The sequence below is a fragment of the Epinephelus moara genome, chromosome 1, assembly GCF_006386435.1.
Source record: "Epinephelus moara isolate mb chromosome 1, YSFRI_EMoa_1.0, whole genome shotgun sequence".
NCBI lineage: Eukaryota > Metazoa > Chordata > Actinopteri > Perciformes > Serranidae > Epinephelus > Epinephelus moara.
Window position 1 is genome coordinate 20,806,321 of NC_065506.1, and position 27,461 is coordinate 20,833,781.

Below are 27,461 nucleotides of genomic sequence, written 5' to 3' on the forward strand. Positions count from 1 at the left end.
CAGACCAGGCCTAAAAAGAGGCACCATTCAACACAATCAAATTAGCAGTGCTTGAATTCAGCATTCAGCTATTCAGCTGCTTCAGTTTCAGGTCCCAGTGTATTATGCATTCTGGCTCACTGTCAGATTTTAAACCGCACAAAATGTAGGCCTTTAAATGGTAGAGCCAATTAAACCATTGAAAACAGTGCTCTGCTTCAGCTGCAGTACATAGGGATGTATCACCAATGCAAACAGTTAGAGAAAAGGTCCCTATAGGGAAATACATGATGTTCATGAGACAGTTTTGCTTGTTGTCTGCTCTTTTTGGTGTTGATTGAAATGAGCTGGCAAAGACTGATATAAAATTATTAGTAAGAGTGGCAGAAGGAACTGAAGGCAAACAAGGTAAACAGCCCTGAATGAAGGATGTTGATCTCATAGAAAAGAATGTGATTCAGTGTAGAGTCCTATGGGTCTGCCGTAGGACACAGCAGCCTGTGGCTTGGGCATGCAGCCTTTACTCTACATTTCATTTAAAGGGAAAAGCTGCCTAAATTAGGAATTCCAATATGTTATTTCCAAGGCATGGAAAGTTTAATCAATATTTGATATATTTTTAACATGAGCTGATCTCTCTCAAAGCCAGAAACCAGAGATGGATGTCTCAAACTTGTGACGTCGTAGGGTAAAACGTCTGGAGCTGCTTTATAGACAATGAATGGGAGCCTAATTTTGTGAACCCACAGAATGTATGTTTTCTTTTTTATACCCAAATGAGCTTTATTCTATTATAGTGTTCTCAGCTCTGACACAAAAATATACTCAGAACATTCCCCTGGGTGCTCTCAGTGTCATCTGTAACACCTTTCCTACTTCATTGTCTATGGAGCAGCTCCAGACTTTATACCCTATGACATCACAAATTTGAGTTTTAGCACTCTAGTTTTTGTATTTGGGAGAGCTGTTCATTTTTACCAATATTTTTGAACTAACTAAGACCACAGAAATAAAGCAAGTATGAATTCTGAAAATGGGTGAGGTCACCCTTTAAAAGAAAAAGGATCTTTATTAGTTAGATGTTGTGAAAATGTGTAGGCCACTGTATGGTGTGAAACATAGGACTATACATTGTATTGTATAAAATCCCAAGGAGATAATCATAGACAATAGCCTAATAGAGAATTAAACCAGAAAAAAATGTTGGGGAACCAAACAAAAATGGAAAATTAAACAGAATTTGAGTAGCTGGATTGTTTTTTTCATGTCTTATCACAATATCCTCCTGAAACCCTGTGTCCTAATTTGAGGACATCACATTTTGGGTTTTCTTGACCTTATACTTAATTCTATTTAACTTAGACCTGTTGTCCTTGTTCGTGGACACTTTAGACTAAGAGTATGATACAATATTCCGTGTAAAAACAAGATGGCAGCAATCTCAGTCAAATCGGTCTGTAGCCAATCGCGACACAAAAGTGGACGAGGTCAAAAACCTGATCACATTTTATGGTTGAAACTTGTTTATTTGTTATTAATAATATTTGTAGTTTGATATGGCAACAATTTTGACCAATTTTAGTAACAGTAACAAGCAAAGACACTTAATGAGGAAGGACTTAGGGACTTTATTATCATCTTGTGTGAGGACACTGGGACTTTATTGTTGTCCTGTTTGAGGACATTGGTCTCTAATTATCACTGACAACATGCCTGTGGATATTCTCATTCATCCAGGTCATAGTTATCTCAAGGCAGAACTCCATAGACTTTGTGAACAAAGTAAGAGGTTTAAAAATGGATCCAGACGATACCATGGTATCCTATGATGTGACCTCCCTGTTCACTTGCATTCCAACCATGGAGGCTTTGGAAACAGTCAGGCAACGGTTGATAAACGACAACACCCTCCATGACAGAACCAAGCTTAGCCCAGACCAGATATGCCAACTACTGGAGCTCTGCCATGGCTGTGCCATGGGCTCACCAGTATCTCCCATTGTGGCTAACCTGTACATGGAGGATGTAGAATACAGACCCTTGAACTCCTTTGAGGGAACAGCACCGAGCCACTGGTTCAGATATGTGGATGACACATGGGTTAAAATCAAAACTCAAGAGGTACAAGCTTTCACTGAACACATCAATTCAGTGGACAGAAACATCAAGTTCACAAGAGAAGATGTTAAGGAGAACAGTTTGCCCTTCTTGGATTGTGACGTGCACATTACAGAGGACAGAGGCCTCCACATTGGGGTATACAGGAAATCCACTCACACAGACCAATACTTACTGTTCGATTCTCACCACCCACTGGAACACAAGCTAGGTGTTATCAGGACCCTACAACACAGAGCTGATAACGTACCTACCAGCACTCAGGCCCAAGGGAAGGAGCATGAACATCTGAGGGAGGCTCTAAAAACTTGTGGTTACCCCAGTTGGACTTTTGTGAAATCAGCAGCCTGTTCCAGAAAGAACAAGGCGGGTGAGGAAGAAAAGAGCAAGCACAATAACACTGTCATCCCCTATGTGTCTGGGGTATCTGAAAAACGCAGGAGGATTTTCAGCAAACACCGCCTCCCTGTGTATTTCAAACCCAGTAACACACTCAAAGACTGGTACACCCAAAAGACCGTACACTACACACTCAGAAGAGCAACCTAGTGTACGCTGTCCAATGCAGTGAGGAATGCCCAGACTTGTACATTGGTGAAACAAAACAACCACTAAACAAACGCATGGCCCAACACAGAAGGGCTAACTCGTCAGGGCAAGACTCAGCTGTCTATCTACACCTCAAGGAGAAAGTACACTCCTTTGAAGACAGCAATGTGCACATTTTGGACAGGGAAGACAGATGGTTTGAAAGAGGTGTAAAAGAAGCCATTTATGTGAAATTGGAAAAGCCATCTCTCAATAGAGGAGGAGGTCTGCAACACCACCTATCCCCCACCTATAATGCTGTCCTTTCATCAACTTAACCTCTAAAAACAATGGCCTCATGTGACTCTGACGACTCCAATTGCAGCGTTGCAGCAGGAGTTTCAACGACTGTCGTTGACACACCATTGGAGCACTAACAAACCAGTGACATCATTGATCTTGTGAAGACGTCCCCAGAGGTTAAATACCTGGGTGCTTCCACACCAGTTTGTCAGACTAGTTCCAGCCTAGTCAGACAAGCATGAACTGATGAAGCCTCTTGGATAAGAGGTGAAACGTCTTCTAAGACAAAACCAAGTCCAGTTGCGTTCGATTCAGTTGCCTTGAGATATCACTGACAACGTTTAGTTTTTGTACTTACCAGGTCCTACTGGTCCCAAATAGTTAGTATAAATTAAAAATGCAAACCAAACAAAAGGAGGATATTCAGTTTTTTGAATCTGCGCACTCCGGGACGGTAGGTGGCGCTACTTGTCTTTAAGGCTGGTGTACGATCCGTGATCACCACAACAAACTAGTGGTGTGAGATTTGTTGTGTAGACTTGCCCAGAGGAATTGGGTGTGCGACATGTTGCTCTCACTACGGTTAATGTTTGATCGATATCGTAGTTTGGGATTATCCTTTCTGTCCGCGAGCAGCAGTGAATTAATGTGTGCATGCACCACTAACTATGCCTACAGCTTTTACTGAAGCTGGGAGCTAACTATCTAAACAGAAATCAACGTTTTTAAGGTGAGCTGCTATTTTCGTTTTGCCTGGGGAAAACTTGTCAATCACTTTTGCAAATTAAGATCAGGTCGGAGGCGTGCATGTTGCAGCTATCGCATTAAATGCTGGATTGTGGCGAGAGTTAGCTTCCTGTAGCTAAAACTTAGCTTACGCTGAGTTACTGTCACGTAGCTATAACTACTAAGTCACCGTGCAGATCTGACAGGCGGTTTCTGTTTATGTCACGTAATATGCGTCAACAATAAACAACTGTCGCTGCGTGCATTACTTGGGGTTTTTGTGGATGTGTTTGTTTACTTACTTAGCATGCTAGCTACATAAACAACCGAGATGATGTTCCCGAGAGTTTGTGTTAGCAACCAGTCACATTTCGAACTATCGCGTGAAGTCGTCTATCTCTAAAACGTTTAACTTTGATATTTTTGTTGTTTTAGCATAGTCTTTGCGCATATGTGACGTTATTTTTATCGTGAAACTCTTAACTGTTAGGTCGTGTGAGGATAAAACCCAACTGTTGCTTCCAGGAATGTAACGTTAGCGGGGGAGGGGCTGCTGGTGTAACTGTAGTGCCATATCTTTGACATATAGACAGTTGTTTATTTAACTTAACTCCCTAACAACATAACGGTAACGTTACTGAGATAGTTAACTAACGTCAGCTAGTTTGTCACCTCAATTTGCAAAACGTTTTGATCCCGTTTCCATAGACACAGGCGTTCCTATTTTAACAAACTCACATGGCACAGTCAGGCTTACAGAAGCAGAGTAAGGATGGCATTCATCTCATTGCCAACATGGCCCAAAGCGGAAGTAGCGCCCAAATGTTGCAGGTTGGTTCAACAACATTCCCTCACCCTCTCCTCTCTGTGTCTCCTCTGGCACAAAGCTGTCAGCCCTGGTGAAGGAAATCAGCCCTGATAACTATCCCACATCGACACTTGACAGTAGACTTCTGATCCAATGACCCCAAGGGAAAGGCTACACTAATTCATGCAACAATGAAAGGTAACCCAGCATGTGATCTTCATGATTCCTCTTTCTGAGTTCTGTAAAGTCCAGTTCAGACCAAAGATTCATTGGAAACTTGCAACAACTTTCAATACACCGTTCTGCAATGTTTTAAAAACCTGCACACCAATGCAACTAGTTGAGACAGTGTATCATCTCTATGCAACAACTCTCTGTACTTCTGTTCTGATTTCCAGATTTTCAGGTTTATTTTGCGGCTGAATATAATTTGTAGCTTCTACAAACATGAATGAGGATAGTGATAGTGACATACTGGCTACAGTAACATTTGTAGTATTGATGACTAGGGATGCACCGATCCGATATCTGGATCGAATATCGGCCCGATATCATCAAAATAGATGGCTCGAGTATCAGAAAATGCAACCTACACCTGAGGCGATCCTTTCCCTTTAAATCTATTGCAACACGAGCTACGTCACTACTGTTTTCTGTTCTACATGTAAAGGTATATAGCTTTTTAGGTCAACCATGGTATCAGATCAGTATCTGGTATTGGCTGATACTCAAAGCCACAGCATCGGGATCGGTATCGAAACTGATAAAGCTGGATCGGTGCATCTCTAGTGATGACAGAGCAAAGAAGCTGGATCGGTGCATCTCTAGTGATGACAGAGCAAAGAAACAAACAAAATGAGTATCAGATGGACTGTGTTCATAATAAATACGCCACAATAATATAATATAAATAAACAGAATGTGTGCATGGGGGCGGCAGTAGCAGCCCACCATACAAATCTAGCACACCGTGAGGACGGAAACAAAGGGCTCGGCGGGGACAGAGCACCTGCCGCAGCAAGCAAACACGCCATCTACGGTCATTTTGACATGACCAGCAGACTTCAGTACAAGCTGATTGTCTGTATAAACAGGTGACATGCTTTGTGTTCCCAAAACCAGCTGCCGGCAATTTGACCAGCTGAGTTGCAGGTGACACCATCAGCCGGCTTGAGTCGAGCTCAGACCGGCCAGTGCAACTTCTAAAACAGTTTTGTCTTGTTGCGAATCTTTGGTCTGAACTGGGCGTAAGTGCTGCAGAAGCTTTTCAGAGTCAGCTATATCTGTGAATGTTTCAGGTGGATCTCGAAGAACAAGGAAAGGGGAACCTAAAAAGACACTAACAAAGAAAACAACAACACAGGCAGACGCCATCTCATTTCAAGGCACAGAGGAATCAAATGCTGTGCCAGGCAATCATGTTGCCATTGTCAGCCAGTCCACTGCGAGTTCCTTACCAAGCACTCCAAAAAGGGGCAGGGGACGAAAGAGACGGACACAAGAAGCCCTCCTGACCTCCACACCAGTGCACAGCTCCTCCACTGACATCCTGTCCAACATCTCTGAGTCTCCTCATGGAGCAAATCAAGCGGAGCTAGAGTACACCGAAGTCATCACGCAGTTAAAGGTGATTGATTGTATTTTCACTGATACTGTTTATGCATTGTGAGCCCACAGTTTTTCCTCCTTACTCAGTAAATATCAGTCATATCCTTAAACTCCTTTTGATGTCTGTTCTGTTTTAGACTTCAGAGGTAGACTCGCCACGCTGCAAATCAAAATCACAAAGCAGAAGTAGGAGTACACACGCCTCCCAGCCAAGACAGGTTAGAAAAGGGGTGACAAAGGAGCAAACACAGACCTGCAGTAAAACCAATGGTCCTCCAGCCAAGCGATGGAGAGGCAGGACGCGGAAAGTGGAGAAGGGCACAGAGGAATCAAATGCTGTGCCAGGCAATCATGCTGCCATCGTCAGCCAGTCCACTGTCAGTTCCTCATCAAGCACTCCAAAAAGGGGCAGGGGACGAAAGAGACGGACACAAGAAGCCCTCCTGACCTCCACACCAGTGCACAGCTCCTCCACTGACATCCTGTCCAACATCTCAGAGTCTCTGCATGGAGCAAATCAAGCAGAGCTAGAGTACACCGAAGTCATCACACAGTTAAAGGTGATTGATTGTATTTTCACTGATACTGTTTATGCATTGTGAGCCCACAGTTTTTTCTTCCTGCTCAGTAAATATCAGTCATATTCTAAAACTCCTTTTGATGTCTGTTCTGTTTTAGACATCAGAGGTAGACTCACCACACTGCAAATCAAAATCACAAAGCAGAAGTAGGAGTACACACTGCAAATCAAAATCACAAAGCAGAAGTAGGAGTACACACGCCTCCCAGCCAAGACAGGTTAGAAAAAGGGTGACAAAGGAGCAAACACAGACCTGCAGTAAAACCAACGGTCCTCTAGCCAAGCCCCGGAGAGGCAGGACGCGGAAAGTGGAGAAGGGGAATTTACAGAAGGATAGCACTACTCAGTCATCTGAACGCTCTCGACCAAGATTTGAACTGAAGACAGCTGACACAGCAGAGCAAGGTAGTGTCTCCTTTGTATCTGTCTCATGTAGAGTCTCCATAATACTTTTAAGACATTGTGTGTTTTAGGAGGTCATTACCCTCACAATCCAAAGCATGATAAATTGTGCACAACCACAATTTTCGCAGGATCCATTTCAAATGTGTTGTACTCTGTGTGGAGTGAGTCGGGGCAGCTAGTTACGCTTGTAGAGCAGCATACTTTTTTTAAGAATTCAGGTGAGCAAGATTATTATATTATTATATTACTCTAACTCTGTGGTATTGCTGTCCACCCCACCCCACCCCCCAAAAGACGAGTCTTTGCTGTCTTCAGATCTATCGATTGAGCTGAGCTGCCCTGAGGAACAGCTGCCATCTTTGGACTTCCCAGAAGATGAGGGAAGTGATGAGGAGGAGGACGAGGACGAGGAGCTACCAAGTTTCTTGATGCAGTCAGACAAAAGTGAGAGCGACTGCAGTGACTGAATGCAAACAAACTCTACAAGGGCTAGTTATGGACTGGATTGTGTGCACATGTATACTGAGAGCTGATTGTGTTTGTCTTTCAGAGCCCCCGTCCATCACAGAGGGAGTGTTTGTCTGGCACAAATTTAGACATTATCCATTCTGGCCTGCATTGGTAAGTGTTAATGGCTGTGTGGAGGATTTATTTCTCATGAGCACATATTTTTTAAGGTTTTTAAATTGAACGATACACAAGATTTTTGCCTGATATTCAGAATAGCAATTCTAAACTCTCGCATGAACTTCAGATGACAGGTGGATGATGTTTACTGGGGAAATTAAGTTAAAGTCTATCATTGGTTGAAATACTGGTGACGTAAAGTAAGGCCTGTAATCAAGACAGATACAAGACAAAATAGCAAACACTGCACTGTTTTTCTCTGCAGGTAAAAAGTGTGCATCGTAAACAGAAAAAAGCCAGCATCATGCTCATTGATGACCCAATGATTCACAAAAAGAAAGGGTAGGAAATAAAATGCATTTTTTCTCACTGGTTTGTTGGTTAATGTTTATGCATGCTTATCGGGTGTGAGGATCCCTAGGTCATATAGAACACCCGGCTAATGGGGATCTTAACATGAATGAAAGCCATGCAGCCATCCTATGCAAATAGATTTGGTTGTAAAATAACCTGTATTGTCAGATATCATTAAACTGGGCCTCACAAATGGACATATTTAAATAGAGTTTGGTTTTTAGTGGTATGCTTGTGTTCTGGAAGGTTCACTGTGCCTCTGAAAACCCTGAAGCCATTTGACTGTGAAGAAGCTGATCAGCTGGTGGTAGGAACTGCTTATGAACTATGCACTCAATTTTCTAAAATAAAAAAATGATGTTGTCCTGACACAGTGGAGGAGTATTTATGTCTCTTAGTATTTAGTATTAGTATTAGTATTAGTATTAGTATTTTGTCTCATAGTTAAAAGCCAAAGAAGAGTACGATAGTGCCGTTGTGTGGTCGTTGGAGCTCATATCAGACTACAGAATACGGATCGGTAAGTATTCTCCATTTATTCCTATTCATACAGACACTGATGAAGGACAGTGATGCATGCATTATATTTTAACAGTATTGTTGTGACACTAATGGCATTAGGCCTACTAATCATGTTTTGTCTCTGCAGCATGTGGCTCATTTTCTGGCTCCTTCCTCGAGTACTTTGCTCATGACATGAGTAAGTTTCTTCCTGTCATCGTATATGGCACCACTGCATATCAGGCCACTGTGGAATGACGATCTGAGTACACCTGAGCCATACGTGGTTCTGACAATGCTCTTTACCGTCTGTCTCTAACTACTTCAGGCTATCCAGTAAGGAGGACGTACCCGCAGGCAGCCTCAGAGAGACTCACCATCACCACTGATTTGATGATGGAGGCGCCGTGTGATGATCATAAGGAGGACAGCTTTAGTGAACAGCATGAGGAGGTCAGCAGAAGTTCGAAGAGGCTGCTGCCAGACCGGAGTCATGCCGCCCACAACCGTGCCAATGAGAAGCTTGTACATTTCATAGTAAAGCAGCGCATGGTGGAAGGACGCCTTCTGGTACGTTCACTGGAGCTTCTTGCATTGTTGCATTGTTTGATTGCAAAGTTTTAATAGTTCGGCTTTAGCTTCTAACTATCTGTCTTTTTAACCTGTTGTTGCTGCTGAGTCAGTTTGACATCCTGGATATATCCTTCAAACACAGACTGTAGACCCCTCTGTCTGCTTCTCTCTGGAATCACTCTTTCATTTTTCCACAAATATGATAATATTTCTTCAGGGAGTGCAGTTAGTTAGAGTGTGGGCTCCATGCTTAATCCGACAGCTTGTCAGATCATCACAAAGGGGCGGGGCTTAGTGAAAGGTCAGTTGGACATGAAATTTGCCTGCTCAAATTATACTTTGGCAGTTTGGCTGATGACTGTAATATAACAAGGCCAGTCTTTCAGAGTGCAAGAGAAACATCCATTGTGAGGTTTTGGCGTCAATCAGTTTATTTATTTGTCACATGAAATGATATGGATATAATTGCAATGAAATGTAATCTGTCAGCTCTATCAACTGTGCAGTTAAAACAATGTAACAATAAATATTTTGTATTTGGAGGGGCGTGTAGGGTCTTAGGCAGGGTCTTCATTCAGGATTATTGTGGCCTGAGGGTAGAAGCTCTGCAGCAGTAGTAAGACATCTAAGAGTAAATGTGCTTAATCCTTGTGATAGTCATTGTATTAAGCACTTAAATAAAGCTTGCAAGATGAGCACCTGTCACTTAGATTTGCAGCTGTATGCTGGTTTCAAGGTATACCATGGTATGAAAATTAATGGTAATCACACTATGTACATTTGCATATCCAAAGTATTTGGAAAAAAGTGCTACTAAACTGAGAATCTGACCTTTACTGCAGTTATTTTTAAAAGGGAGACTTTTTCCACATACTCCTTTTAAAAAATGGTTTCAGTTTTCAATTAAAGCATTTGTACAACCCCCAGAAAGCCTACATTGCAACTGATAGTGATGATAATTGTTCAATAATGTATGCTGTGAAATCATGTTATATTCTTAGACGACTGTTGAACCATGAAAATCTCATATTGTAGCAACCCTACTGTCACTGGATAAATAATCCCATCCTTCCTGTCTCTCTCCCTACAGGCTGTGATCCGTGGGCAGCAGCAGTCCAGATGGCTTTGCTCCTTCCTGAGTTCCCGACGGAGGCGGGTGGTGAACATATACCTGGAAGATGACCAGCAGTTGGACCAGGTCTACTGGTACCTGAGTGAGCTCTACGCAACGGCTGTGGCCACTGCCCCCTGCCTGGCTGAGATGAAATCTATAGAGCGTGTCCCCTTTGTCCTGGATGTGCTTCTCCCTGAGGTGAGCTAAAGCTTTAGTCACTGCTTGTTTTTGTGTTGTTGTTTTTTTTCCCCTGATAAAAGCATAGTGTTTTCTGATATGCATGTTACAGTTCATGTTGTGGAGGTGTTGTAAAATTATCATCCTCCTGTGCAGGCCATCATCTACGCCATAGCTGGGGTGGACAACGTCTCGGTAAAAAAGGCAGAGGAAAAGTACCTTAAAGGTCGATGTATAAGTCACAGGTAAGAGCTCGGTGAGTTAAGACAATGCTACAGCAAATACTAAGTGCAATCAGTGACCGTGGATTTTTTTCTCCATTTATTTTTCATTTCAGGGAAAGACAGGAGTTTGACTTGATGATTGAGCAGCAGATAAGGAAAAAGTCACAGCATCAAAACACTTCACTTGTGATCGTCTCTGACCCCATCAGTTAGAAGACAGAGTATTGTAAAACAGTAAAGTATTTTTGTATATTTTTTTATCTTTTTTTTTCTACAAATGTAGCAGTATTTGCTTGCCTTACAATCACTGATAAATGGTCTTAAAATAATCCAAATGTCCCGTGCCTTTTCTTATGATCAAACACTGTACATAGTGATTTTTAAGCTTCAAAGCTGTGCAACATGGGGGAAATATTGAAGCTGGTTCATAATGTCTACAATCATAATAAAAATGCTCATCTTATACATTACTAAAATTATTGTCTATATATGAATGTGTGCTTGTTTTGCAGAATTATTGTTTTACAAACTATTTTCCCAGCAGTGAAGGCTTTCACGCACTAAATGACCGACAAGTACCAAATAAAAAACAGTGTTAGAAAGGTTACAGATTACTCTTCACCCTGTAAAAAATATGATAAATAATTTAAGTATTTGAATTACTTAAGGTACATCACTTATTACATTTGATTACTTTTCTAATGTGAGTGATTGAGGTTACATTAACGCACCTGCGGATGTCTCCTCAGGTCTGACATTGAGCATTACAAATAAACTGGGTAAGAGGGCTAAAAAATTATCTGGAAAAAGCCCATGCTAAAAGAAGGCATTCCTGCACGGCATAAAGATGCAAAGCAACAGAATGAATGTTATAGTCTACATATACACTTTTTACCGAATAGAATATATTCAGATGTAGCACCTTTTGTAATCAGCAATATTTTGAATAGTAACTGTTAGTGATGTGCCGTTGGCGAACAAGCCGAGTCTTTGAACCGGCTCTTTAGAGTGAACGAGCCAGTTTCAATTTCTTTGTTTTTTGCTTTAATTTACTCTGTATCCATTAATTTCAGATTATTTGATCCGGAAGTTGAGAGAGACTAGTTTGTGAGGGAGAAAGACAGTGCAGCCACTCACTTGTTCACTTCAAAGAGCCAGTTCAAAGACTTGGCTCGTTCGCAAATGTCACATCACTACAATATCCAGATCCTGCGATGCGATAAATCAGTAATGCCATTCGTCATTGGATTGTGGGAGGAAGCCGGAGTACCTGGAGAAAACCCACGCTGACACAGAGAAGACATGCAGACTCACACACACACAGAGCAAAAAAAAACAACAAAAACGAACGAACAAGCCAAAGAACCGGCTCTCACAAGTGAAAGAGAAATCCCATCACTAGTAACTGTAATCGCATATATTTCTCAGCAACTAACTGGTTACAATTACATTTATTTTGTAATTTAATTACATGAAACTAGTAACTCTACAACACTGATCACAACAATACCCCTGTTTACACATGAAAAATTGTTCCTGTCTTCTGAGGGTGCCGGGTGTTGTTTTAAGCTGAGTTAGTTATTTTAATAAAACATCTCAACACTGTAGTCAGTTTGGGACATGGCCAGTTGAAGTGTTAGCATTGTGCTAAAAGGAGGAGTGAGGTGAGAGGAAGTCACAAGCTGTTAAGCACTGTAACGTCAGCACATCCGGGTGTATTTTTAGTGAATCAGATATTGACCAATACACATTATTTGGCATTTTAAGGCTCAGTCTTTTTCTCACCACTTGAAGTAGATCCTTTTTTACTGAAATAGCTTTAGTCAGCTATTTTTTAGTAGTTAGCAGCTAGTATTAGTATTATTATGTCAAAGTATTATTGGCACTTTGCTACCCAACATTGTCAACACTAAAATGAGGTGTCTGCCATAGTGTTTTTATCCTGCTGCTGTTTGCAGTACAAGAGCGTCTGCTGTCATGCTGGGCAGCGTCCTCTCTGTGGCTGCGAGATAACGTAACCCAGCACCATCATAAATGATAAACATTCACTCCGTCTGCACTACACACTCCACAGGCTGCCCTAGAAAAGTGCTTTGTACTTTTTTTTCACCATTGTGGCCGTAATTCAACTCTGAGTCCTCGAGAGAAGTTGCTGATGTTGCACAACTTCCCTTTTCTCCCACATAATGTGACTATTACATTTCTCATACAGTGCAATTTGAAAGTGCCACTTGTGCAAACATTTTGAACACACAATGCGACCAGACTTGACTTGCAGCCGACTCACTGCTGTTCTTTGCACCACAAGTCTTTTTTTACTGTTGACATACGGTATGTTGGGTTAAATCATCACTTACCTTGACAGCTGTTTGGCAGCTCCATTGTTGCAGTCTTGATGTTCTTATGTAAGCTATATTTTTATATTCATAGGTATGCTCCCTAGTTAATTCTCGTCTTCACTTTTAAAACATGTTGATAACAATTTTTTTCCTAAAATTGTAGCATGATGCAGTATTGTGTGATTGTTCATTCATTTTCCATAACCACTTATCCTGTTAGGGGTTCTGGAGCCTATCCCAGCTGACATTGGGCGAGAGACAGGGTACACCCTGGACAGGTCGCCAGACTATTGCAGGCTTAACAACTAGAGAGACAAACATTCACACCTACGGGCAATTTAAAGTCACCAATTAACCTGCATGTCTTTGGATTGTGGGAGGAAGCCGGAGTACCTGGAGAAAACCCACGCTGACATGGGGAAAAACATGCAAACTCCACACAGAAGAGCTTCTCCTCTCAGGGTTCAAACCAAGAACCCTCTTGCTGTGAGGCAACAGTGCTAACCACTGTATCACCATGTGATTGTGCATGACAATAAATTTGCCCTTGACTCTAGACTGTGACTTCAGGACTTGATGATTTTTTTGGTGCAGAATAACATGCAGTGAATAGCTGAACAGATTACTGTAGGTTACTGTAATCTGACCTCATGCCCCTACACAAGGGGGAGCTGCAAATACAAATGTCTTCTTAAATCACACTTTTTAATTCCAGGAAGCTACAAAAAAGGAGGAGTTTAGTTTTAGTTTTGTTTTTCATTCGTAGGGTTGATGGACACATTGAAGGTTTGCATTTATGTGCACTAACAATACAAGCATTGTTCTCCCACAATATGTTACAAATGTTGACTTTATTGCCTTTTCTATGATTTTGTTTTAGTGTACTCTGTTCATGATCTGGGTCGTAAACCACTGATGATGTGCAGTGGTGTAAAGTAGTTACAATTGGCCCCAGTGCACACTAAAGATCAAACAGACTTGACACTGGATCTATATATGACAAAAAATACCTTAAGACATAAATTTAATTTTGTATAGTTAATTATAGTTTGAGTTGACTAAACATATACATTTGTTATAAATGCTACTGACTATTTTATATTATTTTTTTTTAAAAACTGAGTTGAGTTTGCCTTCTTCGAGGGCATATATAGCAAATAGCACTCTTCTTAATTTAATGAGAGATGGCCTTTGAACACGGGCATTTTTCCAAGGTGGCAATCGCTCATAATGTCCCATGTTGCAACCAACACAGGGCCCATTGTCTCTATGGGGTCTCTATGGGCCCCCCCACCACATGGGCTCCAGTTTAAACACTCTGCTGCACTGTCTATATTTACGCCCCTGATGTTGTGTGTCCTTAAGCCCAATAAGACATTGTTTAAGATAAAATTAAGAAAAGAGAAGGAACAATGGACAGATCCACCCTCATCTCTTACACTGATGTGTAGGTATGGTGACAGAATGATAGGTTTTTAGCTCCAAAGTAATTTTATATACAGTAATTCCGCCCAACCCGCAGGGGGCAGCAGTGCGCCATCACTGTGTCTATCCTGCCGAAACCAACGCCGGCGAAGAAGAAGTCCAAGAAGCACTTTCCAATCGTGGGAAATGGCGCTTCGCGTTGTGGAAACCTGAAGTCAGAGGAAGCATCTCATACTTGACTGTCAGTTGAGGCGCCCACAGGGCTCTACGCATGAGTTGCACTTTGAAAAGGAGCGGATTATGACAGAGGAGAAAGGGAGCCGAGAGATTCGTCAAGGAAAACACAACATCCGCGGCTCAGGCGTCAACATCCTCGGACAGGTAGTGTAACGTAGATGTTGGTAGCAGCTAGCGGCACATTGCATCACGTTTTCCAGCGTTGCTGGCCGACCAAGGCTAGCTTAACAACCTCGCGTACGCTGGCTAAAGATTTACAGTAAGAGCTTGACTTGTCGCCTACGACGATCAGCTGTGCCATGACGATGCCAATAGCTACAAGCTAGTTTTTGAATGCTAGACTGCGTTACGCTACGGTACGTTTACACTGCTCTGCTAAAGCTAAAGCAAGACCACTGAATTACTTGTAACGGTACCTAGCTAAACTCACAGCTTCAAGACAAGACTCGCCGCCTGTTGGCCCTGGTGAAACAGTGACATTGTTCTTGTTTGGCAGCCCTAAAATGGATTATTGAACTAAAGTAGATATTGCTTTGCTAACATTAACGCAAGCAATCGCTTTACGTTAGCGAAAATAGCAGCGTACCACCGGCGAGACTAGCTAGCCGCCCTGGCTAAACTAGCTTTAGAGTTATGTCTGTCAGCGTTGTAGTTCGTCTATTTGTTGTATCACATATCCAACAAATTAACAGCAGACACAGCGTGAAGTAGCTTCTGTCATGTGTACGTATAGCTAGGTCAGATAGCTTAACTTTAACAGTGAACTCGGTCAAACTGTAATCCTGCGTGACCTTGCAAGCTAACTGGGTAGCCTGCTAATGTACTAAGAAAAGTGTGTAAGGCAGCTACCAGTCTGCATACAGCACTAACGTCAACAGTCGCACAATTTTAATATGTCTTTACAGTGAGCATTGCTTTAAAGCACATGTTATTACAATGTACAAATACAGCGACTGTTGGTTTGTTTACATGTCAAGCTAGCACGACGCTAACAACTGCTGTTAACGAAGCTAATCTGTGCGCTGCAGATGCTAACGAGCTAGCTAACGTTAGCGAGTTAACTGACGTTTTAAGATCTCTAACGTCTAAATATTGTCCAATTAGTTTGGCAATTTCATTAAAAAGTTGCTCTGTGTTATAACAAGTTGCGTGAGTACCACATTTCATGGGTTGTCATAAGCAAATATTGACACACGTGAGCGCAAGATGTAACGTTATTTGCTGAAGCCAGATTTGCTATTATAATCACTTTACGCATTGCTGTGAAATCTTTGCCTCTGTCAACAGTCTGTAACAGTGTGAGTTTTGAGTGCATATATTGTGCTTGTTAGTTTGTAATTGTTATGATATGTCTATATGTGCAGTCCCACGTAATGGCATGTGGCTGCGTAGTGACAGGCTTGTTGCGCGGGAGTTCAGTTGAATCTACTGTGTTTTGCATCGCGGTCACAGAGGGCAGTGTTGTGTCAAATCTGCACGCTGTGAAACCGACGGGCAAATTTCCATTCAGGTCAACCTGGCCCTGAAAGCACCATGTGTGTACTATACCGCTGGAGATATTATTATCTTGTTGTTGCACTAGTGCGGTAGCAAGGCTGAGGGACAGCATAAACATTTAACTACAGACTTGGGTCAACAATAGTAATAACATAAGAGTAAACATAAATCAATACCAGTGTTGGAGCATGTAAGCAAATGTATTTCATAAAAGGGTTAACATATTTTCAGATAATATGGATTTAGTGAAATTTATCAGTATAGAGAAGAGCTTAAAAACAGGCCACTTCAGGGGGTATTTAGACCAGTGATTTGAGTAGTGCTATACCCTTGACTTTATCTGAACTCACATCTGCAAACAGATGTGTAGCAGTATGTCATGTGTTGTTACTGATTTAAAAGCAAACCCAGTCACAGCACCAGCTGCCAGCAAGTTTGCTGACAGTACGTTTCCTGACAACTGGGGGTGCAACTGTTGTTTGAAAGAAAGACCTCCTTTGTACTGTAAAACCCGGTCGAGCAGATAAAGCCTGAAGTGGATTTATGGAGGAGGAAGGGCTCAGACTGAATATTTCGCAGGTTGTCATTATTTCACTTACTGATTATTGTTTCCAGGGCAGCATGAAAATGACAACATAAACGTATGTTTTGACCACACAACTTGCAGTATTTCTAGGGAATGATAAGTGAAAGTTAAAATGACTGACTGCTGTTTCTAACTTACTATATGTCACGTGTTGTTCTTGTTTATACAGTGAACAATGCATGACCTGACTGCCCAAGTTACCAGCAGCCTGCTGCCTTTCCCAAGAGTGACTATAGATGCTTTAGGGGAGGATGAGATCACCCTGGACTCTGTGCTACATGGGAAATTCACTGTTGGTAAGCCTATTTTTACTGATGAATAATCTCCAGAAATGTGCGTGTTCTTTCCTCCACCTTTAGTTGCGATGAAAAATGGAAGGTTTAAAACACATGGCCGCTACTCCCTTAATGACCCAAATAAATACCAGTGCACTGAAGTATTTGTAAGAGGTGGGGGAACATGACTTATTTGTTACTCATTACTTGTCTTTAAAGCTGTAGTTGGTAACTTTCATACAGTATTTTATGGTCTTCTTCTTCACCTAATATGAGAAGAATCTCAGTATGTTCTTCCAACTAAATATAATTAGTGAGGAACTTATGACCAGTGGGGCAGCAAGTGGGACTGTAGGGTTTCAAGGCACAGAGCAGCCTTTGGTTACCTTTTTCAGTAAAAGGCTTGCAGTCATGGAACACCTTGCCCCCAGTATTAAAACACAATCAGATCTATAAGTATTCACTACAGAAGTGTAACAAGTGATTTACTAAATTGGGTTACTCCATCACACATGTATATGAGTACTAGTGATGCGTTGATCAGCTCTGATCTCATCCGAATCTGCATGTACGCATAAATCATCCAAATAAATAAATGGTTTTTTTTCCTGATTTAGAGACCTGCACCTGAATGGACATGTCAGTCCCCCTCTACCAGTGCCTATAGGCTTTGTTGCTTTTTAAATTATGTATTGTATTGATGTATGAGTGATATCCTCAATGATTAGAGAGGCTGTTTTTGTTATGCTGCTGTTCCTCATGCGTCAGTGCTCACAGAGTCTCTTTTAATGGGGACTCTCTTATAGTTTCTGCTGCTGTAATTGCTACAAGTTTTTTTTATGAACCCAATATCATTATATCAGATATCAGATTATCGTGATGATATAGTAACATATAAAACTGAAGTAGGCTAGTTTAAATGAATGAACATTTATTTGAAGTTCTTATTTTTCGGTACAATTAAAATGGCAATAGGTATTTATTATTTCAACCATATTAATCAGAATGTTCATTTTTGTGACCTGACCCTGTTCCGCAGATTAACTATATTGCCCACGGATATAACTGCAATCCACCTGTCCCTGTTAAGTCTGTTTTTTGTTCTAAGCTGCTGTAAGGGTACCATTTCCACCGGGGATAATTAATTAAGTAATCTATCAATCTATCTATTAAACTTAGCTTGTGAAATCCTCAGTACAGACTTGCTGGAACAGAACCAGCCAATCAAAAATGTGAACATGGAAGTCACTGCAGACTCATAAGGTGCTTAGATTTAAGTTTTAGCTAAAGAACAGCTTGTATGGGGCGTCAGTGGTTTAGTGGTAGAGCAGGCGCCCCATATACAAGGCTGTTGCCGCAGCGGCCTGGGTTCGAATCCAGCCCGTGGCCCTTTGCTGCATGTCATCCCCCCCCCCTTCACACCTACCTGTCCTGTCCAATAAAGGCAAAATGCCCTAAAAAAATATCTTTAAAAAAAAAAAAAAAAGAACAGCTTGTATAACTGGCTGCAGGTCACTTGTTATCTCATGAGCTGTTTACTGAAACAAAAGGAACCTAGCTTGGTTTATAATCCTGAATCATTACCCTCTGACCCTTCATTTCCTTGTGTGTGTGTGTGTGTGTGTGTGTGTGTGTGTATGAAGGCCGCAGTGGGCTGGCCTGGCTGGCCTGTGGCCCTCACCTGGAGGTTGTCCATGCAGTGACAGGAGAACGGCTGTCTGCATACTGCTTCAGTGGCGGAGGCGAGCACCCACCCAGTGTCCTCGCTGCCAGGGACTTCAGCTGGCTCAAACGGTCAGAGATTTCTTTCACCATCTGTATGTTTATCATTCTTTGATACAGATTGTAATCAATGGAAACAATGTCCTATTAACTACTAGTCAAACTTGCAGTGAGTGATAGTCGATGATTGTCAGAATCATGTGCTTCTACATTTTGTTACAACGAAAGATTTTTCTATATATCAGTTACAGTGCTGAGGAAATATTAAGTGTTAACTCCTTTACCATTTCACTTTACTAGGTCTGGATTACTGGTTGGCTTGGAGGAAGCAGAGGGCAGCGTGCTGTGTCTATATGACCTGGGACTGTCAAGGGTGGTCAAAGCTGTGGTTATACCAGGCAGGGTGAGTTGGCGGTGCAACAGGTTCTCCTCTACTCTTATCTTGTAGAGATGGTCACATGCTTTAAATCTGAATTCTTCAAGGAGACAAAAGATGTCTCAAAGAAATTCCAGTCTGCAAACCTTTCTTGATGTCAGCTTTATATTCCTGCTGTATGCATTGTTTCTTGAAGGGCAAATTGTACTTTTTTTGGTGGTCTGACATTAGAAGATTTTTGCTTAAGCAGGTAGTCGCAATTAATACATTAAAAAATCAGATTTACAAAAAGTCAATTTTGAATTGTGTTGGCAAGGTGGCACAAAAAACAACCTAATCATATTAATCAAAACTTCAACACTGTCAGACTTTCTTTTCTTCTTTTCATCCTCTTTGTTGTCTAGATTACAGCTATTGAGCCATTAGTAAGTTATGGCGGCGCAAGCACATCCACCCAGCATCTTCACCAGAGTCTGCGCTGGTTCTTTGGCATTGCTGCCGTAGTAACAGATCTAGGTCATGTTCTGCTTGTGGACCTGTGTCTCGACGACCTGTCCTGCAGCCAAAGTGAACTGGAGGCTTCAGGTGAGGAGCGTGTGACAGCACATGTTTTTTTGTGTGTGTGTGTGTTTGCTTGTTTATGTGCGTGTTCTTTTTGTTTATCTTCTGACCTGTACTAACTGACCTTGAGAAATGAACAGTTCCCACTCTTCAGCGCACCGTATGTTAAATGTCACAAGAGGAAAGCATGGTTATATACTGACACTGACGGTACAGGCCCCTTCAGTTAAGTAGCAAAAGAGAGCTTATCTTGCTTTCTTTTTTCCAGCCATACATTTTTATTTATCTAAAATCCTCTCTCTTTTTCATGTGATGACTGTATTTCCTGTCTGTTGTGGGGGGGGTTTCTATCTAAATGTAACCGGTGTGCTGTCTCCTCCAGGTCTCCCTTGTAAAAGAGATTTTCATCTTAGTGAACATCCTGATGAAATGAAGGTTAAATAAAAAAAATAAAATGAAGTACTCTCTGTCCCCAGACCTGCAGGTAGTGACCAAATCTCCTGCAGAGATCCCGAGGCTAAGAGAAGTCAGCACCAGACAGGGCAGACATCTTTGTCTCCAGCTGAATGGGCCCAGTGGAGTCGGAGCCACAGCTCTGCAGTACATCTCCAGGACCAACCAGCTGGCAGTGGGATTTTCAGATGGATACCTACAGCTGTGGAACATGAAGTCTCTAAAGAAGGAGTGAGTCTTTGTTTTTCTTCTGACCTCTATTTTTTTTGAAAGGTGTACAGGGACAGTGCTTGGTCCTGAATAGCCTAGGCTGTGAAATGTGGCCTTGTTGCATATTACTTTATGTCTTGTAAAGTATTCCCAAAATAAAATCTGCGAACAAGCTTTGTGAAGCCAACCAAAGTCACTTTAGCTGGTTTAATTTTGCACTTTGAATTACTTTGTGTACGAATTGTGCTCTGCAAATAAACTTGCCTTGCCTTGCCTTGCCTAAAGAAGGAGTGAGACTAATCACAGTTGTTTCATCATCACAGTGTGTAACGCGTTTCGGTCATTGCATACTCAAAGTCCCACCTTTTGCTCCCCCTTTTTCAAATGTGAATGACACTTGCTTGGAACATTCAGGACTGCAGTGGGTCTCCTGAGTTTTATCAGGATTGATTGTACTTACAAAGCTTGAGTTATGACCTGTTTACTGCTGAGCTCTGCCCTGTGAAGGTTTATCATTGATGTTTTTGACCAATCTTGTTCTTTATAGTACAAATGTGCATCTCATTCCCACAAAGTTGTGTTCCAAATTTGGTGTTCATGAAGTCGAATACAGATGAAACACTGGCTCTTGTAAAAGATTCCAGTCATTTATACTGGCAAAAATGTATAGACATGGACACGTTTTAGCGGAAGAGTCATCATCAGCATGATGACTCACTATGAGTACCATGTTTTATCTGTTTTCTGATCGTCCCCTGAACTGTGCACCTTTTTTAAATTGTCTAATATTTTTGGAGTTGGGCGCACTGCTGTTTTTCATTGTGTTAATAGAGTCCAATTTATTTTAGAGAAGTCCATTAATTTTTACTGTTTTTGACATGCAAATCGGCAAAAACCCTAATGGTGGACTTCAGTGGCCCAGGAGGCTTTTTGTATAACACATTGAGCTGGATATGTGTGCCAAATTTCAAATCAGTCTGATCTGCGGTGAGAGAGGCCTTTCCGAAGTCACGTTTGGGCATTAATTACAGCCCCACCTTGGGAAGCATTTGCACATCATTTCTGGTTATTTGGCCAAGTTCATGTTTATAGTTCATTCCAACTCATGACAGTTTGATCCACGGCAGCTGACAATAAGTAATACTAGCAAGACAGCACAAACTTAGTGGGCCTCTGCCTCTTTGGGGCTTGAACCCTAATTGTATGTATATATGATTTTTTTTTTTTTTTTTTAATGTTTCATTTGCAGATACCACTCCCAGTTAGAGGGTGGCAGGGTGCCTGTGCATGCCTTCACCTTCCAGGAGCCAGAAAATGACCCCAGGAACTGTTGCTACCTCTGGGCTGTCCAGTCTTCTCAGGAACTGTAAGTCTTACATGAAACAAGTTTATCATGTTCTTTGTTTTGAATATAAAGAGGCACAGTCATGGCGTCATGTCAGGGCTAGCCTCTGTCCACTAGCTTCTGTTACTCAAACAAGCTCTCATTTATCTCTGTCATCGGCCTGGAAAAATGATGCATGTTCTCAGGTTTTACTATTCATAATCTAAGACAGATCAGTCAGATATTGAAGCCTTTGTGATTTTAGCTAAGTCAAACAATTACTTTGTTAGCACAGAAAAAAACTACATGTTATGTCCTTATTTGTCCATATTCATAAAGCTCAACAAAAATCTATTCCCTTGTTTTTTAAACTTTGTTATTTTAATGTCTCCTGTCTAAACGCTTGTGCAACATTCAGTCCTCTCTGTCCTGCTGATGTTAAAGACACGTCTGGCCCCTTAACTCACTTATGGACCCACCTCCTCAGTCAAGTCATGACCTTTAGTCTGCGAATACCTTTGGGCTTAGGATGTTTGTGAAAAGGACGTTAGATATTGCTTTTCAAAACCCTACCGTCCTTATCTGAATCTATGAAGCAAGCCACACAATGTACTGTTGAGAAAGGCTCTGTTCCAAGCCTGGAATTTTAGTTATTATTGTTAATAGAAATCTCAGTGGGATTTTTGAATGAGGTTTTTTTTTGCTTCTGTAACAGGACACAGACGTTTGGGTTACACATCGGAGCTGTATAAGCATAAGATTCTGCAGATTGACATTATTTGTATTTTCAAGTTCTCCATCCAGGCGAAGTGTGTGCTTTGTTTTTGCCAAGTTCTTATTTTTTCCTCTGCCGCCTCTCCCTCCCACACAGTGAGGGAGATATGGTCAGCCTCCGCCTGCTTCAGCTGGCCTTCAGTGAAAGGAAGTGTCTAGCTTCTGGGAAGATCCTCTATGAGGTCTGTAGTGCATATACGATTACACCAATATTTTCTCTCTATTCACTTAAACATTGAAACTTTTAAACAGTTGGTTCAGTGTTATTCACAGCAAATCTACTGTAAATATCCCTTCCTTGGTTTAATCTGCTCCCTCTTAAACCTTCTGTCACTCAGGGTCTGGAGTACTGTGAGGAACGTTACAGTCAGGAACTAAGTGGCACAGCCTTCCCTCTCAGGACCCAGGCCGCAGACACCCGCCTGCTGAGTTGCCAGACCATCGAGAAGTTCCGACCCCATCCGGACAGAGATGACAGCATGAACGAAGGTTAGCCTTCTTCCCCCGAAACTACCAGTGAAGATATGAATATGTAGAGAAATAATAGAAGTTTTAAAACATTTCCAATCAGATTTGAATCATTTGTGCTTTGACATTGCCAGCATTGTCCAAGTAGAGAAATGGAATCTTTAAATAGTTGTATCATCATGTGTTCTCAGTGAAATGGTTTCTACAGCTACTATCTTCTGCATAACGGAGAACAGTCCTATTCTTTGTGTGTCTGTTTTTGCATACTGTATCTGCTTCCTCTCAGTTGTCTTACCTGCATTTAATTTCTTTATCACTTCTACAATCACCCACACATTCCCTCTTCTCTCACCTTCCTATTTTCAGTTGCATCTCCAGACACCAGTGTTTCTATCTTCAGCTGGCAAGTCAAGGTCTATGGCCAGGGAACCCCATCTACTTACATTGGGGTTTTTGACATCAACCGCTGGTACCACGCACAGATGCCAGACTCTCTAAGGTACTGTGGAGACTGATTTTTGTCCCTATTTAAAAGGTTACATGAGTTCTTAGTAATGAAACATTTTTAAAGGAATTTTAACACAGTTTGTGAATTGTTCTGCTTTTTCATATTATGACGTAATAAACAAACTCTGCATGTCTGTACTGCTACACAACAGGTGAGAGCAAAGGAAAAGGACAGTGTAGGCTCAGTTTAAAACACATTTTCATTTGCCATGTAAACAGCTTGGTAGGAATATTGTCTTTTTCGGAATAAGGGCAAAAACCAGACTATTTTGTGCATGTAAACGTACTCAATTATAACTTTCCTTTTCTTGGTCAGTCACAGAGAACAGCAGAATGACTATGTAAACATTAGCAATAAGAGAAAGTGAGAAAGTGCAGCTGGTACTGGTGTATTGAAACCATTCTGAATATTTAGAATGAATATGTATTGATAAATTAATATTTTGTGACAACACTCGACTCTTTCCTCGCCTTGACAACAAGGTCAACAGACTGACATGTTGTTTGTCTGATATTTATTGGTTGTTTTATAAAACAGCAGTGATGCAGCTAATTGAGGGACCATTTCCAGGAGTTATTGTAATGATTGTTTGCCTTACTGTGACACTGTTTTTCAGCTTTGCTTTGTGTGTTGTTGGCAGAACGGGAGAGTCTCTGCAAAACTGTCCCTACCTGGCAGTTTGGTCTCTGGACCCAGTGGTGAAAATGGTGTCTCAACACGTCCTCCTGGATGTGGTGGTGCACGACCGCAGCCTGAGCAGGGGCCTGCCCTTCACCTGCCCCCCACCAGAACAGTACTTTAACCCCACCACATATAACTTTGGTAGGTGTAGACTCTACATGTACCACAATATCAAATTATCTTCCACTTCTGTCATTTTGTTTCCAGGTTCTATCCCAGTGTATTTCTGTTGTCTTGTCATTGCTCAGGGATTAAGACAGGCCCAAGTTTGTATTCGAAACATAATTAATAATGTTGATGTGCCTTTCATGTTACAGATGCTACCTGCTTGCTCAACGCTGGAATTGTGCACTTAACCTGCTCTGGGTATCAGAAAGAGGCAAGTTCCTTCTGTTAATGTTTCTATCATTCAAACTTAAACCTCACCTTTTAATTTTATGGCATTAGATCTAAATTGTAAGAGGTGAATATGAAGATGTGTATAAATTTATCTTCAAACTGTTTGTATCTTAGTTTACATAGTCTTTTCCTTGTGTGTTCTGGAGTTTCAGTTAGCATTAGATGATGTGATGTGTTTTAACGCTAAGACTACACAACATTTAACATTCACGTAGGATTTATGTGAAGATGGCTTGAATGGAAAATAGTCTTTTTAAACACCTCACCATTGTCATCAACACCAGACCCTGAGCTTTTTGAAGAAAGCTGCTCCTTGTTCCAGTGATGTCATCTCCACTAGCTACTCTCGCTGCCTCATGTCCGGCCTTCTCTCATCTCGCCTGGCTGACACTCAGGCCTCTAGCCTCTCACAGGTACACACACATACATTTTGCTTTTCAGATGCACATGTTAACACAAAGCCACCTTTCTTTATAATTTCACACTTTAATTTCATGTTACACAACAATATACAGATTTTAATGAAATATGTTTTCAGAAGTATTAAGAATAATTTGAACATGTCCTTTAGGTGGAGCAGCTGGATGCCATCTTGTCCACAGCGGTAGAGACCAGTTCCTTGGGACTGATCACTGGCTGCATCAAACAGTGGACTGCAGAAGGTGAGGAGTCGTTCTTATATAACTGTCAAATTGTTGCTCACCCAAACCAATTGTGTCTGTGCCGGCAAGAATGTGAAGATGTGTGCTCTGATGAAGCGAAAATCGGTGCCTGGGCCAGATGGCTCCCGACCTCGTCCTCACCTTCTCTTCAAATCGTCCTCGGTGTCAGTTTAGTATCTTAGGTTCGGTTGGCTGGTATTCAGAGAAACACTGGAGACCAATAGAATCTGGTACAATCGAGTTTAATGTGTTCACAAGCTTCAACACATACAACTCATGAGTCAGGCTCCGGAGCAGGACTGAAGTTTCACTTTCTGAGCTCTCCCTTTTATGCTGGTGAAGATTCGAGGGAATCTCCACCCTTTTTCTTTTAGCCCTTCCTACCTGAGCCCAAACCTATTGGTGGCAGGCCTTTTTGCCTTTGTCCAGACATGCCCGAACATGTCTTAATGGTGTAATCTTTTTTCCCCCGGCCTGGAAATCCCCAAACTCTCCCACCATTAGGTTTCAACTCGGTTTCACCTTATTTTTTAAAAAAACATATGGAACTTGGGGACTATTTCTATAAGGTCCCCTGTGCCTTCATGCAATATAAACTTTAGAGTGTGTGTGTGCATTATTACACTTCCAGGCAGGACATGGTATGGTATGTGTGTGTGTGTGTGTGTGTGTGTGTGTTCTCAATATATGAATACATAAACTTGTGTAAAAATGTTGTGCCACACATGGATACATAAAAACATTATTATATGAACTTCAACCTTAATCTACTTATGCAATATGACACATTTACCTGATTAATGATTAAATCTTACACTACAGCTCAGTGTTTCTCTCTATGGCTTCATTTCACACAGAGATGCTCATAGTATTTTAAATCTTTACTCGGGGATAGACGCTATTATTTTTAATCAGTGGCCTCATGGGCAACCAGGCCCCTAAATGTGGTCGCCAGAGTAAATTTTTGGTGACCCAAATGTAAACATATGTAAAAACAGTAGCCTACAGAAAAGGCAATTTAACGCAACCTACACAGCTTTGCTTAATTGTAACACTTCAATACATGAAAAGGCTAAGAAAAGAATGAAAATATCTTTGCAAACATAAAGTATATTCTCTCACAGTCTCTTAGTTCAAAGTTCATGGTTTCTTTACTTTGTTATCATCTACAGTTGTTGGTGGCATAATAAAAACATCATTAAAATGTTAAGGAAATAAATAATTATCTTTATTTTGGCAGCCCTACGTAGCCAACAGCTGTACCTACAGCTAAATATACTTTTTGTTTTCGAAGTAATTTATTGTACTTACGTACAGAATGAAGTAAATGTAAGTTACTTACTTTAATTTCTAACAGAAGTTTGTTAAAATGTAAACACTGATGGAAAGAATCTGTAACTCCAAACTCTCAGTACTTTTAACGTTACCTCCAAACTCAGCTGAAGTACTTCAGTAACATTACGCTTTTAATTCTGTCCCTCTAAAACAGAACAACCAGGCTCTGCACTGAACCTGCGCTACATCCTGGACTGGGCCTGGAACAAAGTGGTCCAGACCAAGGAGGAACTGGATGGCATCTGTATGTTTCTTTTCTTTTTTTTTCTTCTTCTTCTTTTTTATGAAAAGACATTGTGAAATATACAGGATGTTTGAACAAGAAGAAACGTAGATCTATTTTGCAGTCTTAACACTATAACAAATGTTTAAGTGTTTCTTTTTAGCATTGATCAGATTTAAATAAATAAGGTGATCTCAGTAAATCCTCACATATGTTTTCAGTTGTCAAGAACTGGACATGTGACAGACCTTATATTTAGGTCCTTTGTGACCCTTCAGGTATCCAGTGATACATTTGAATAGATTAGATCAGTTATGTTTGCATAGCCTGTTTGTAAAGTAGATTAACCCTTCAGGTCATTGACTACTCAGACAGTGCAGTATTATTTTATGTTACAAAGGAGAGGAAAATTCTTTGTGACAAGCCATTTGATAATATTGTAAACTATTTATCATTAGGCAATATAAATCCCTACGTTGCAGGCAATTTTGTTTATACATTTCTGTTTTCTATATGTTTCTGTGTTTGTTTTCTAGGTGCACCACTGTTTGACAGCTCATCCAACTTCACAGACCCTCAGACCCTTCAGCTGCTACAGCACAGCCAGAGACTGCTGGGAAACCTTAGCACCATTTTCCACTGTCTGCTCAGTGAAGCTCACGAGCTCACACAAAAAGGTGCAACATCCACACAGACACAATCACATGTACAGGTGTTGTTTCCCTGTGATGTCAGTGAAAACAGTTTCAGGCAGCACACAGCCACAGTTTTAATTCCCTTT

The 27,461-nt window shown here is 41.2% G+C and overlaps 2 protein-coding genes, 1 long non-coding RNA gene and 1 pseudogene across 5 annotated transcripts in view; all 4 read left to right on the forward strand.

Moving 5' to 3' along the window:
• Window positions 1-1,408: 1,408 nt before the first annotated feature.
• On the forward strand, window positions 1,409-4,619 carry LOC126393868 (uncharacterized; annotated as a pseudogene).
• On the forward strand, window positions 3,438-10,954 carry si:dkey-127k13.1 (PWWP domain-containing DNA repair factor 3A). 2 transcript variants are annotated; one of them, XM_050054541.1, is made up of 16 exons: window positions 3,438-3,658; window positions 4,542-4,660; window positions 5,761-6,089; window positions 6,208-6,630; window positions 6,749-6,767; window positions 6,807-7,055; window positions 7,350-7,499; window positions 7,606-7,676; window positions 7,948-8,024; window positions 8,283-8,343; window positions 8,481-8,556; window positions 8,686-8,736; window positions 8,866-9,107; window positions 10,201-10,422; window positions 10,558-10,646; window positions 10,739-10,954. In XM_050054541.1, the coding sequence occupies exons 2-16, from the start codon at window positions 4,654-4,656 to the stop codon at window positions 10,836-10,838; spliced, it is 2,166 nt and encodes a 721-aa protein (XP_049910498.1). In that variant the 5' UTR covers window positions 3,438-3,658; window positions 4,542-4,653; the 3' UTR covers window positions 10,839-10,954. The 2 variants fall into 2 exon arrangements, with proteins under 2 accessions (XP_049910498.1, XP_049910506.1); XM_050054549.1 differs by lacking the exon at window positions 6,749-6,767 and having other exon boundaries at window positions 6,208-6,288; window positions 6,869-7,055.
• Window positions 10,955-12,381: 1,427 nt separating this feature from the next.
• On the forward strand, window positions 12,382-13,528 carry LOC126393287 (uncharacterized). Its single transcript, XR_007570252.1, has 2 exons — window positions 12,382-12,956; window positions 13,185-13,528. It is a non-coding gene; the product is annotated as an uncharacterized LOC126393287 (long non-coding RNA).
• A 1,007-nt stretch (window positions 13,529-14,535) lies between these two features.
• ahctf1 (AT hook containing transcription factor 1) overlaps window positions 14,536-27,461 on the forward strand; it is a 28,158-nt gene continuing 15,232 nt past the window's right edge. Inside the window, exons 1-16 of one of the 2 annotated variants that reach the window (XM_050051650.1) lie at window positions 14,536-14,770; window positions 16,879-17,005; window positions 18,628-18,778; window positions 19,007-19,109; window positions 19,487-19,667; window positions 20,120-20,327; window positions 21,556-21,672; window positions 22,502-22,586; window positions 22,743-22,893; window positions 23,239-23,371; window positions 23,997-24,202; window positions 24,379-24,440; window positions 24,745-24,873; window positions 25,032-25,122; window positions 26,612-26,701; window positions 27,217-27,357. In XM_050051650.1, the coding sequence (XP_049907607.1) occupies window positions 16,885-17,005; window positions 18,628-18,778; window positions 19,007-19,109; window positions 19,487-19,667; window positions 20,120-20,327; window positions 21,556-21,672; window positions 22,502-22,586; window positions 22,743-22,893; window positions 23,239-23,371; window positions 23,997-24,202; window positions 24,379-24,440; window positions 24,745-24,873; window positions 25,032-25,122; window positions 26,612-26,701; window positions 27,217-27,357 (1,969 nt within the window). In that variant the 5' untranslated portion in view covers window positions 14,536-14,770; window positions 16,879-16,884. The remainder of the gene's footprint in view (window positions 14,771-16,878; window positions 17,006-18,627; window positions 18,779-19,006; window positions 19,110-19,486; window positions 19,668-20,119; window positions 20,328-21,555; window positions 21,673-22,501; window positions 22,587-22,742; window positions 22,894-23,238; window positions 23,372-23,996; window positions 24,203-24,378; window positions 24,441-24,744; window positions 24,874-25,031; window positions 25,123-26,611; window positions 26,702-27,216; window positions 27,358-27,461) is intronic. The other variant, XM_050051660.1, reaches the window with a different exon arrangement.

Bases quoted from the DNA above. Each gene is read 5' to 3' on its own strand.
- si:dkey-127k13.1 (XM_050054541.1), top strand. The intron at 6,090-6,207 runs GTGATTGATTGT...GTTCTGTTTTAG, and splicing joins AAGTCATCACGCAGTTAAAG to ACTTCAGAGGTAGACTCGCC. The intron at 8,557-8,685 runs GTAAGTATTCTC...TTGTCTCTGCAG, and splicing joins AGACTACAGAATACGGATCG to CATGTGGCTCATTTTCTGGC.